We start from the raw sequence: 13769 nt of genomic DNA, 5'->3' as shown, positions 1-13769 counted from the left end.
TCTGAGTATACCTTTAATCTTGTGCCATAATGATTTGAGCCGTGCCATGAGAAAACCAACATAATGGCTTTGCGACCAGCATGGATCCAGACCAGCTTGCGCATGTTGTGCATAATTCAATGGTTAGAATGGCATCTCTTTCAATATTGCACATGAACTTATACAGTAAGTACCATAAAGGGAGGTAATATACTGTAAGGACCATAAAGGGAGAATATACAGTAAGGACCATAAAGGGAGGTAATCATAAATGATGGATTCAATAATATTTTCTACGATGTTAATTCATATTCAAACCTTCGGCAAATATATGAGAAAACAATTATTGAAAATAGGATTTAATTTTGAACAAAGACATTACAAGCATTTATATACTTTAAAAATTAAGTCCTTTATACATAATACTTAAATAGTTGGGCACCAGTATAAGAGTTCATGGGCAGTATCATTGGCACAGATAGTTGTTGTGTGTCCAGGTCTGAAAACATTAAGGGAAAACCTAAAACATAATCTGATCAACAGCCCACCAGCAATGATTGAAGACTTCTAAAAGGCCGGCCAGATGTAAAAATTGTGTATGTGGGAATGTATCTCCATAGGTTGGAACTTAAATGTTATGTTTAAAAATGATGATATTTTGAAATGTTAGATGGCATTCTAATAATTATTCAACATTTAAATATGTGTGTAAGTTTACAATATTATTAATAAACTATTGTTAACCAGCAAATATCCAAGAAAGTAACAAACATTTGGGAACTTTTAGTTTGGCATCCTGGGAAAAGATACTTCTTTCTTTGTCTACTGTGTTCTTTTACTGGAGGTAGCTTTACAGGTGAAAAACTCCCTTTGATAACTTTCCTAACATTTTTTGTTTGTTTCCAATATATATAGATATTGAGTAGTGGTGTAGTTGGGACATAATATTTTTAGACGTGACCACATGTCGATTACCTGTGTTGAGAATTTTTCAACCATGTTTTCAAGCTTAGTTGTCAGGATTACTCATCAAGAAACGATATAAGTGTTATTTATGTCTTTAAATTATCAAGTATACAGACTGAAAGTGTAATTAAAGCTATAATAATTGTATTTTGAAAAGTCAACATTAAGTATACTAAAATCATAAAATGATCATTTTTCAATAGTTGTAAATTATGGATCTGAGTCTTGACAAAAATATCTGAGTATACCTTTAATCTTGTGCCATAATGATTTGAGCCGTGCCATGAGAAAACCAACATAATGGCTTTGCGACCAGCATGGATCCAGACCAGCTTGCGCATCCGCGCAGTCTGGTCAGGATCCATGCTGTTCGCTTTCAAAGTCTATAACAATTGGAGAAACTGTTAGCGAACAGCATGGATCCTGACCAGACTGCGCGGATGCGCATGCTGGTCTGGATCCAAGCTGGTCGCAAAGCCACTATGTTGGTTTTCCCATGGCGCGGCTCATTTATAATTTCAAATGTTCTTGTATAATATTTACAGTCACTTACCCGCCAGTGGACAAATACATGATGGTGTGTATGCTGCAACATGTGAAGGCTGTGGTCACTTCTTTAAGTTCAAGGTCAACTTGCCTGTTAGGTCAGAGGTCAGTTTTGTTGTCAATGGCAAAGAGGTCACAGGTATGTTTTCTTTCTGAATGGTTTATTTAGTATTAAGTATTATTGTGTCTCCTCAGATGTGGGTGGATATATTGTTTTTGGTCGTCCATTTGTCAGTCTTGAAATCATGTTCCCTCCATATCTTTTTAACCACTGAAAGGATTTTGAAATAACTTGGTACAAACATTGACCATAAAAATTGACATGCAGATCACAGGTTTTGGACATGTCAGTTAAGGTTTAGGAATTGTCTGTGCTGTGGCCGCATTTCTTACATTAACAATCCACCCTTCCATCAAATGAAGCAATATGGACTACCATTCCCTTGTGGCGATGGATACCAGCAGGAATGAGGTGCCGGGAGTGATGTATGTTTTGTTGAATTACTTCGCAATAATTCTGAATTAAATATATATAAAATATTTAAAACTTAGTGAAAGGTGTGTAGATATACAGCAAACTCGGGTGAAAATACTGACCTATTCGAGACCAGCTGAATGTTTTTGTTATATCTGAAGTTTGTTGTAAACCTATATAGTGGTAGTCTTTTAAAAGTTTGAAAATAAAATGTATCGTTCAGGTGAAACAGTAGTAATTTGATTTTACCTGTTATGTTGTATTCCAATGACATGTGATTGCATGTTATTGATACAAATCATTTAATACTACCTTTTTGTAAGTATATTAACTACATAATAATAACTAAGATACAAAGGTAAGATCACTGTTTTCATTATTATAATATTGGCAGAATTATGTTTTGTCAATAAAACCAAATCGAGGAGTTTTCACTTTACTTGATTTAGTGTAAAAAGCCTGAACAAGTGAATATTAAAACCTTATGCCATCTGTACTGAGGCATTTTAAAAAGGCAAATTTCTAAACTTTTTACAACTTTCAATGGGTTTTATACCTCACGCCTTGATGATTTTGAATTTATCTACATTTATAAATCCTGGATACCTAATCTGTCTAATTTTAAAAATGATTGGTATGTTTTATAAATTTACAAAACTTGCAAATTTTAAATTATACAATGATCACAAATCTGTAGCACATACAAATAAAATCTAATCATTAAAGGTGGTCAATCACATTTAAACAACATTAAATGACATTTTTTACTTTTTGTATATTCTGGTAGAGAATTATTTAAGGAACAAAAAGACCGATTACGTAGAGTTAGATTCCTATTTGAAATGTATATTTTATTATTTTTATAAAATTTTGTAATTACTCCCCTTTAATATGAAAGTATATAAAAAGCTGGGTATTTCTTTTTATTTCGATACAATGTTTAGTTTTACATTTGCATTTGATAGACAAATCAACTATTGAACAATCTGAACCAAAATGCAAGTTTAAAAGCTGTGTGTAGCTTCTGAATTCATTTATTTCCAATCTATCTTGGTTGCGCAACCAAGATAGGCAAAGGGAGGTAATAATAATTTTTCAAACTTGTGTTTCTAATGAATTCCATCTAAATACATAATTTTTAATGCAAATATTTTACAAATATATTACAGTATGTCTAACATTTATACATTTCCTTAGGCAAAGTATGTTTATCAAATTTATACTTATGATAAAATAACTCTATCTTGGTTGGGCAACCAGGATAGGAAAATGAAATTTTAAAAATACCTCCAGTGAAAACCTAATTTGTATTAAGTGTTAAGTGAACATAAATGAGTGTAAATGATCAGAATGATGCTAAAGTTTCGAACAAATCCGTTACATGGCCAAAATCTGATTATCCACCTTTAAAACTAGCTGGCATACTATGAAAAGAAAAAAAAAAAAGATGATGGATGTTTGTTTTAGTGTAAGATCGAAATATATTTCACTGAGTGAACACTATGATGCAATATTTTCATGAGTGGTGCAGCCACTAGTGAAAATGTAAATTATGGTGTTCACGGGTTAGATATATTACAATCTTACACTGGAAGTATCAAATTCTCTTTTTATTTTATGTATTTTCAATGGTTTTACTACAAATTACATCAATTTTACCTGCACAACATCACATGGTCATAATGTTGTGACATTATGATATCTATGTTGAAAGATTGTCAAATAGTTCTATGAAGTTTCAAGATTTCTTTTACATATTTTATCACGGTGAAAGGTACATCTTTATGTTTGTGCAGGTATATATATACATCTATATCTTTACTGATGTATTTACAATTAGTTTCTATTAAGTAAATTAATGTTCTTTCTCATTCAGGTGTAGTTCTGGACCAGTGAAAGATGGAAATGATATTTTCACTGTGTGAAACAGTGAAAATGTCAATTTTATTTCACTGATAAATAATTTCAGTATTTGTTTGAAAAACATAAAATTAAAAAAAAATTATCATAGGGATAGCTACAGCAGATGTTATTTCAGCATACACTTTAACATTTTTAAATGAAAATCTGTTTGTTGTATCCGATAATTCACTGTAACCATGTTCACTGTCTACTTTTTATTTTACATACAACAAAGAATAGCTAAAAGCGAATTGTTCTGCATTGCTGGAAATTCTTTTTAACCGTGTGCATTATGAGTAAAGTTTACCGTAGCTTTAATATACCTAAATATTCATGAAACAGAGCATTATGTTTCAATACCTATATAATAATGATTTGCATTTGAGCAAAATTTTAAACATAAAGTTTCTGTATGTAGCAAAAGTGAGGATTTATTTCACCGCTGTAATATTGTTTCACCATCGTTTTGCAGTAGGGAATGAGTATGACCCAGCAACCTCACTGAATGAGTTCCTTAGAGACAGTCGGCTCTCAATGGGTACAAAATACATGTGTAGAGAAGGAGGGTGTGGTTTATGTGTTGTCGTGGCAACAGGTTATGACCCTTTGACAAAAAAGAAAAAGAGTAGAGCCATCAATTCTGTAAGTTCATTTGAAATGTCAATGTGTAACTTAGTTATCAATAATTTTGTTTAGAGGCATTTTTATATGCCAGTTTGGAAAAGGAAAGTATCATGTTAAAACAGTGTTACTTTCTCATTTCTGGACTCTAAGTCAATAACTACAATTGCCATATCAGGGCCGTAGCCACACTGAAGAAAACGAAGGCACCTGCCTGCTGTAGAATTTGTAGGTGTTCTAACTAGTTAGTTAGTGTCTTTGGAAAATAGATCCAAATATGAATTAGTCTTGCATATACCATATTCCAGTATCAATATGCTCCTTGGCCCTTTACCTATTTTGTGAAATTGTGCCTCCTGTAAAATCAAAGTCTGGCTATGGGCCTGCATATATGTAATAAGCAACATTGAAGATTTTCAGCACTAATAGAGGAAGATCATGGGCATTTTAAAGCCTCTTCTACATTTGTTCAGTGTTCTCGAATTTACCTCTTAAGCTAGAATTATGAATTGTTCAAGACATTACCATGTTCACTTTCCTTTTCGAATCATGCAGGAGTTGGATTGAATAGTAATAGAAAAAAATAGTTGGGACAATGTCATTTTGCAGTTAAAGAAATATGTGATTAAAGTGACACTTAAGGATTTCTTATTGGCAGTAGTCATTTACTGTTTATCTGTCTCATACAACAACTCCCTCTCCTGTTAATGGTATGTATCAATCGGGGTTGAAATATTCGCCTTTGACCAAGATATTTAAAAGTACCCTGACCCTGTGAAGTCACATAAGTCTGTGTATGAATACAAAGTCACTAAATTTACAATTATAATACATACTCAATGTACTCAGCATTTGTGTTTTCTATCAAACTCTTCTAACCACTGCTCTGACAGCTACATACTTGAAAAAATATAAGATGAGTTGTATTCTGTTCTAAGTCTTATTCAATAAATATCTAATCAATATTATCATATCTAATAAGTTTATGCTGTTTGTACTGTCAAAGTAGTTTGATGATGTGTGTTCATTGGCTCAAATGTCAAGGCCATGGGGAACCAATAGAAATCTGGTTTCCATATCTTCTCATTTCCAAAAGAAGTTTTAAAGTTACTTATGTCAGTGTTTGTGCAAAACTTCAAAATAGTTATATATATGAGCCGTGCCATGAGAAAACCAACATAGTGGGTTTGCGACCAGCATGGATCCAGACCAGCCTGCGCATCTGCGCAGATGCGCAGGCTGGTCTGGATCCATGCTGGTCGCAAACCCACTATGTTGGTTTTCTCATGGCACGGCTCAATTATATTCTGAGAAAAGCGAGTTTGAGATGTCGAGTTTCGACTGTACTTGATGATTGTTATGTAAAACTGTATGTTTCTATTGACAGTGTCTGTGTCCACTATACATGTGTGATGGTTTAGAGATAACAACCATTGAGGGTGTAGGCAGTCTGAAGAGTGGCTTACATCCCATACAGTCCCGCCTTGATAAATACAATGGCAGTCAGTGTGGCTTCTGTAGCCCCGCCCAGATCATGAATATGTATGCGTAAGTAATGAGTGACATTCATTTAACCATTTGTTCACTAGTTTGCACAGATTTTTCTAGAAACCTTTAAAGATGTAACATTCAGTCATGTTACCTGTCTAGTTATAAGGGATGTAAATCTGTATAAATCTGGTATAATAGTAATAATAGTAATGTTTGTGAAAGATTTGAAATTGTATGAAATTAAAAGCAGTTTATGCAGTCACAGAAGTACTTATTTCATGGATTGATTGATGGTTTTTGCTAGGTATGCATAGTATAAACTGATGTACCACTTTTACCAGAGTTTGTGGATTATGGTATGTATCGTAGCAGGAAACATGTATACCGGTATATTATGGATATTACCACTGATATCAGATGGAGTTAAATAATACTGGTAAATGTTTTCAAATGTTATTTAACCTTTACCCTGCAAAATTTCAAAAATGGACTGGCCCATCAATCAATTTGGGCCATACCACTTCTTATTGAAAGGAGTGTTCACTGAACAGTGCAGACCATGATCAGCCTGCACAGATGTACAGTCTGATCTTGGTCTGCACTGGTCGCAAAGGCAGAATCACTTGCCGCCAGCAGGCTAAAGGTTAATGAAATGCTCTAATCAGAATTTTAAATGTAAATCTGACTTTGTCTTTGGCTGAAAAATACTTATTTGCCGAGTTGTCTTGTAAACATTGACAACTTAGAATGAGATATATTGTTTTACTGCTACATGAAGCAGGAAAAACCGAAGAAATATGACTTTTAATTCCTCTTAATATAAGACATTGTTCTGTAGACTTAGGTCTGGAAAATTTGAAATTAGTATACATATTGTATGTATAATAAATATTCATGCACATTTAGTGTATTTGTTTAATAGATTTGAAATTAGTACACATACTGTGTATGGACTAAATAACATATTCATGTACATGAGGAGTATTTGTAACAAATAGGACATTGATACGAGATGGTAGTGTATTTCATTTTATTTCATGATCTGAGCAACAAAAAAAGATACAAAATTTGTATGCAGTTCATCCTATTGATACTAATACATCATACTGTGAAAGGTTTTCTCAATAAAGTTTACAATACAAATCTGATATACAGGTTACTGGAGGAAGATTCCGAGCCCAGCAAACGGAAAGTAGAAGATGCTTTTGATGGAATTATCTGCAGGTGTACAGGTATATTTACCTTCCTAATTTACTGAAACCAGCCTCCCTAGATAATATAACTGAAGAGTGACCACCTTCATTATGCCACATTGCCATAAGTCAGTGTCAGAGACTGTTCTTTGTGGGGCATGTTATATGTCCCCTTTTATTCATCAAGTTTTGTTGGCCCCTCTGGGATGAATTTGTGTAGGCACTGCTTTAAGAATTTATGTGACCTTTATGCATTTTATGAATATATGACATTATTGCAGGGTTCGAATTTAAGCTCGCATACTCGCGAAATGCGAGTGCAAATTTCAAACTGCGAGGTGAGATTTCAGACACCAGCATTTTTTTGCGAGTGAAAATTTTTGGCCAAATAATGTGCATTTCTAACGGTCGTCTCGATCTTACACTGTTCTTTCTTTAACAACTCGCGGTCATTGCAGCGCATTGTCATTTGCAGAACGAATTTCGGAGCTCTCTTTCATATTTCGTCGTAAACGGAAGTTTACACTCGATACATGTCCTGTGCGCATGTCTTTTCAACTGCTGACAAATACCTGCGCTAATTTTGATGACGTTTACCGCATCCGGTGGGTTTTTTGGTAATCTATAATAAGTTACTATTTACATAGCACAGATACGATTGGCTTGACTCGTCACGTGAATGTTTGTGTTAATGTTGTAATAAAGTGACAAGTCGTGGAAAATGCAAGTTGTTTTTTCATTTAGCTAGTTAAAAAAAATACCACTTGCGAAAAAATGCAAGTAGAAAATCTGGCTAAATTCGAACCCTGTATTGATGTGTTGTAGTATGATTGATTTAAAATTAGCATAAATGTGATTAATCAGAAAATGTTACAGCTTTTCTGTAAATCCCTTATATAATATACTTGAAGTGATATGGAATACCTTAAAGGTCATAGATCTACATGTTTCTCTTGTAAGTCTGACCTAGCTATATGGCGTAAATGTAAACTCAGTTGACTCGAACTATGATGGCTTAAACAAATTGCTACGGGAACCGCGAGTTTGAGCAAAAAAAATATTTTGACTAACTACATGTACTAATAACATATCCCATCATATGAACATTTTTATCTGTTGTCCTGTTAGCCTGAAAGCAGGCACACCCATTGTCTGGGAGGAGTTTTGTCTGCTTTGTGAAATATCAGTGGACAGGGTTTTTGTTTGACTCCCATACAGCACTGAACTCTGTCATGCTGTGTTGATGTCAAAATAACTTTTAGAGCAGGCTGCCAAAGACATGTGTGTAAACATTTTAAGTAATATATTTTTTAAACTATACCACATTAACTTAGTTTCATATGTGGTTCTTCTTTAGGATACAGATCTATCCTAGATGCTATGAAATCATTTGCTGATGATGACTGTTCCATAACAGATATTGAGGTAATTTGTAGATTTTTATAATTTTAGAAATAGCCTGCAATGTAGGATGTTAGTGATGTATGGCCTTCTACAGTTTCCATTCAATTGAAATAAAACTTGGTATGCTTCATTGGCATGAAATAGACATGTGCAATTTGTCAGGACTTTCATATCTGATTAATTTTACTGGAGTTATGGACCTTTTTTAACTTTGAAACATTACAGCAACATCAAAACAATGTGTACACATCTCTTCCAGTTTCCATCCAATTAAAATGAAAGTTGGCATACATCATCAATGAAAAAAATAGAACCTGTTAATACAGAATCAAGAAGCAGTTGTAAGGTTAACTGACTGTCATTACTACTTTGATGTACTGTTGATATAAATGGTTTTAACCCAATAATTAACAAACAGAAAAAAATAATTCTAATTGTCTCCCTTTTGCATTAAGCTTATATATTTGTTTTAGGATCTGAGTACAAAGTTCTGTAAGAAGACAGGGGAACCGTGTAAAGGGAACTGTAGAAAATCTAAACTAGAGCGTCCAGTCCACATGGTACTGAAAGATGCCCAGTGGTTCAAACCCACAACCTTGAAGCAACTGTATGACCTTCTGGAACAGTTCAAGGACAAATCTATGAGACTAGTGTTTGGTAGCACTGGATCAGGTATAGAGTTTTACTCAGAATCTATTTATGTACTATTAAATCCTTATGGGATATGATTTATGTGGATTAATGGTTGTTGGTCAAAGGTCAAGGTCATTATTGAAGGTCAAGTAAAAATTTGTTTTTGCTCCATAACTTATTTCTTAATACTGTACACAAAGGTTCCCCATGATGAGACAATGTATCCGGTACATGTTCTATGCTTGTAGGTCAAGGTCACTATTGAAATTAAGTAAAAATAGTTTGGTTTCTTAGCTCCTAAATGCTTTGAAGCTTTTTTAGTCTTAACACTGTTGCCAAAAACCACAAGGGATGAACACTAAAAAGTTTTATACCGGTAGAGGACTTCTGCATTGCCACTGCAATACTCGGTCACTTGTTTTATCTAGAATCGGATATGTTTGGACCATCTCTCAGCAGAGCCTCATTACCACCTGGACAGTTACCACAGGATTGATAATCAGATCTGCTTCTACACCCAGTGAACAATTCTTTTACATTTTAAGATTGTGACAGAATATAATTTTCAGGTATAATCAAATACACAGTTTGTATGTATTTTAAACTTTAGGTGTAGATGAAATGTAAGCAAGGCCTCATATATTGTTTTCTGTGGACTTTATTTCATTTTAAAGCCAGTTTAGTTATGCATATTAGATTTAGTTTAAACATATACATATTTTAATCTAATTGCAGGTGTATATAAAGACATAGGACCATGGATGTATGAAATACTGATAGATCTTCATGCGGTAGAAGAGCTGTATACACTCAAAGTAAGTTTAATATTTGAAATTCTTATAGAATATGTCATAGCATTGAACTTTTGTTCAAAAAAGAAACTGCTGAAAATGCAGCAAAACCAAAATTGAATCAGAATTGTTCTGTGTTAAATGAGTGTTGCCCAGTTTGATGTCTTTCTAAAGTATCACCATGTTTAAGTCTATAAAATTTGTTTCTATTGATTCATGTGGATGTAAGTAAATCAGATTGACTAAACTAGGATCTGATGTTTGAAGTAAACATGCCTACGGTTCTGACTTTTAAAGTCCTTAACTACCAGGGATAACACTGACAAAACATTCAAGTACAGTTAAACAAACTGCCTTGATGGTTACCCTGTATATAGAATATGGTCTATGGACAAGTCTTTCCTCAGGCCCGGAGCCTGCAGATACTGAACATGATCAGGCAACTCGGTGTGTCTTGCAAGGGACCAGACTCTCACTGACAAGGCCATTTAGTAGATTCTGAAACTCTAGAGTCACTGACTCTCAGCCTAAAATTTCAAGGGTCAAGATCAGATTCTCATAAGTGCAACTTTCATTTCCAAAACATGTTCCGGTAGGGTACATTTATTTCTGGACAATAGTCTCGTCACGCAGTCATTTGTTACAGATGAAACCAGATATACAGATTGGTGCAAACATCACCATCTCCCAGATGTTGGAAGCTTTAAGTGACGATGATGTTCACGATACAGAGCGGCCATATTTGACAGAATGTGTTGACTACATGAAGAAAATTGCACACACAAACGTCAGAAATGTAAGGTATTATACAGCAAGGTAGAAGTGGCAGAAATTTATTCATGTCAGATTATAATCGTACAGCAACTCACTGTAATAGGAACTATGAAAATATAAAAGTTTACAGTCAGTTTAAACTTTAACTTTAGTTTTGTACATTATATATCATGTATATTTATATTATAACTACTTTCATTTAAATGTAAATATTGTTTATCCTTTAGCCTGCTAAATTTCTAAGATGGACTGGCCCATCATTCTGTTTTGACAGTACCACTTATGATTCAGAGGGGTATTCACTGAAACTTTACTGACAAATAGTGAACAGTGCAGACCATGATCAGCCTGATCACGGATGTTCAGGCTGATCTTGGTCTGTACTGGTCGCAATGGCAAAATCAGTTGCTGCAAGCCAGCTAAAGGTTAAGCAACATTTTATACTTCTCAAATTTTATTTGTAGGCAGGAAGTTGGGCAGGTAACTTGATGATGAAACATGCACACCCCGAGTTTCCATCTGACATGTTTGTTATGTTAGAAACCCTGAATGCACAGATTTACATTAGTAAGTTTTCTGAAAATAGGTAAATAGTTTCTAGAACTGATGTTAACATTTCCATTTCTGAATATTTGGGGCTTTTGTATGGTTTAGTTGACCATTTTTCATTCATTTCTGCTCCTAACAGTTGACATGAACCATTAGTTTCATTTCTGGAGTCTACAAACTTACTGTTGTGCAAAAGATCGTCACTGGATCCTCTTTTATGGATCCTCTTTCATCAAAAGGGGAGAGAATCTGGTAGCAAAATGATTTGAACACAAAACATTATTCTGATAACAGGGTTTATTATTTTTATAATGTAAATGTAGATATTCATTCAGATTCTATCAGCGGTAAAATATTTAAGTATTTATTATTTTACTTGCCTTTATTTCTAATTATCTTTATATATTATCTCCTGTACTTTAGATGGGCAGATAGCAGTCACTCCGAAACAGTTGTTGTCTACTGACATGACAGGAAAAGTGATCACACATATGACCCTACCTAAAGTGGACAAAAGCACGAAAACTAAATTCTACAAAGTGGCTAAAAGATCACAGGTATTGTAATTAAGATTTAGAAAAATACTGAAATTTTATATTCACAAATACAGTGCAACCTCTCTAGAGCGAACACCACTCAGGATTAAGCACCACTCATGAGCAAGCACCATTCCAGAGAAAGCACCACTCATGAGCAAGCACCATTCCAGAGAATGCACCACTCATGAGCAAGCACCATCCCAGAGAAAGCACCACTCATGAGCAAGCACCATTCCAGATAAAGCTCCACTCATGAGCAAGCACCATTTCAGAGAAAGCACCACTCTGTTTTCCTGTAAAGACACAATTCCATCTGAGCAATTAAATGATAAATTTCTTTAATGATTATATTTAGCCAACAAGTTTATATTTAGCATAGGAAGGCTGTATTATTGCATTCTCTAATAAATAATATAAATGAATCCAGTAGTATACATACTGAATTTTTATGTCACATAATTTGCTAAATATGACTAATAGGTTAAGTATGACTGTGTGATAATGTAAAACAATTGTTTGGTGAAGGAGGTTGAACTACTTTTTAGTACGGTTTCATTTGCCTACTTGCAGTAATTGGAAATAACTGATTTTTGAAATTCTGTATAAGATTGTGTTAGCATTGCGATAGATACTCCTCCAGAAAAACTACAAGGGATTTATTTTACTTCAGAATGCCCATGGTTACGTCAGTTGTGGATTCCAGATGAACGTTGATAAGAACAATCATTTCCTGGTGAAAGGTTCTCCCACCATTGTGTTTACTGGCATCAACAAGAGTTTTGTGAGTTTTCTATTGTTATAAATTCAGAAATTAATTGTTTAATCATATTACAAAACTTGTATCAAACTGTATGATATGTGTTACTGTGTACTTAACTTTTTAGCTCACCTGAGCCAAAGGCTCATGGTGAGCTTTTGTGACCGCTCAATGTCAGTCGTCCGTCCATCAACATTTTCTAAAAAAAATCTTCTTCTTGAAAACCACTTGGCAGAATTACACCAAACTCCACAGGAATGATCCTTTGGTGGTCCCCTTTCAGAACTGTTCAAAGAATTGATTCCATGCAGAACTTAATTTAAAAAAAAATCTTCTTGTCCAAAACCACATGGCGTAGTGCCTTGATATTTGGCTTGTGACATCATCTTATGGTCCTCTATCAAGATTGTTCAAATTGTGCCCCTGGGTTGAAAAATGCCCCTGCCCCTGGGGTCACAAGTTTTACATAGACTTATATAGTAAAAAACTTTAAAAAACTTCTTGTCTAAAACCACATGACCTAGGCCTTTGATATTTTGTATGTAGCATTGCCTTGTGGTCCTCTACCAAAATTATTCAAATTATGCCCCTTGGTTGAAAAGAGGCCCTGCCCCGGGGGTCTCATCTTTTACATAGACTTACATAGGAAAATAAACTTTAAAAATCTTCTTGCCTGAAACTGCAAGGCCTGGGCTTTTGATATTAAGTATGTTGCCTTTCCTAGTGTTTCTCTACCAAAATTTTTCAAATTATGTCCCTAGGGTGAAAAGAGGCCCTGCCCTGAGGGTACCTAATTCAACATAGACTTATATAGGAAAAAAATTAAAGATCTTCTTGTCTGAAAGTTAAAGGCCTAGCATTTGATATTTGGTGTGTAACATTGCCTGGTAGATCTCTGACAAGTTTGTTCAAATGATTCCCCTGGGGTGAAAAGAGGCCCCGCCCTGGGGGCCACTTGTTACAATTATGAGTTATATAGGAAAAACACTCTAAAGATTATCAGGTCATATTTCCTAGACTGTTAAATTATAATTGCCTGATGATTCAAGCAATAAGGGATCACTTGACTGTGATCTTGACATACTGACCTGATTTCTTGTTTTTTAAGATACAGCCTTGATATTAGGATGACATGTACAGTTTCGCACA

General features: G+C 34.4%; 1 protein-coding gene across 2 annotated transcripts in view; it reads left to right on the top strand.

Moving 5' to 3' along the window:
* LOC123535767 (uncharacterized) overlaps positions 1-13769 on the top strand; it is a 168251-nt gene that overhangs the window by 2727 nt on the left and 151755 nt on the right. Inside the window, exons 2-12 of one of the 2 annotated variants that reach the window (XM_053528019.1) lie at positions 1491-1630; positions 4341-4510; positions 5877-6037; positions 7136-7212; positions 8531-8598; positions 9051-9249; positions 9946-10025; positions 10648-10797; positions 11240-11342; positions 11748-11881; positions 12534-12644. In XM_053528019.1, the coding sequence (XP_053383994.1) occupies positions 1491-1630; positions 4341-4510; positions 5877-6037; positions 7136-7212; positions 8531-8598; positions 9051-9249; positions 9946-10025; positions 10648-10797; positions 11240-11342; positions 11748-11881; positions 12534-12644 (1393 nt within the window). Of the gene's footprint in view, positions 1-1490; positions 1631-4340; positions 4511-5876; positions 6038-6284; positions 6417-7135; positions 7213-8530; positions 8599-9050; positions 9250-9945; positions 10026-10647; positions 10798-11239; positions 11343-11747; positions 11882-12533; positions 12645-13769 lie in introns of those variants that run through there. The other variant, XM_053528020.1, reaches the window with a different exon arrangement.

This window comes from Mercenaria mercenaria, chromosome 17, assembly GCF_021730395.1.
Source record: "Mercenaria mercenaria strain notata chromosome 17, MADL_Memer_1, whole genome shotgun sequence".
NCBI lineage: Eukaryota > Metazoa > Mollusca > Bivalvia > Venerida > Veneridae > Mercenaria > Mercenaria mercenaria.
This window is presented reverse-complemented; position numbering and strand designations above follow the sequence as displayed.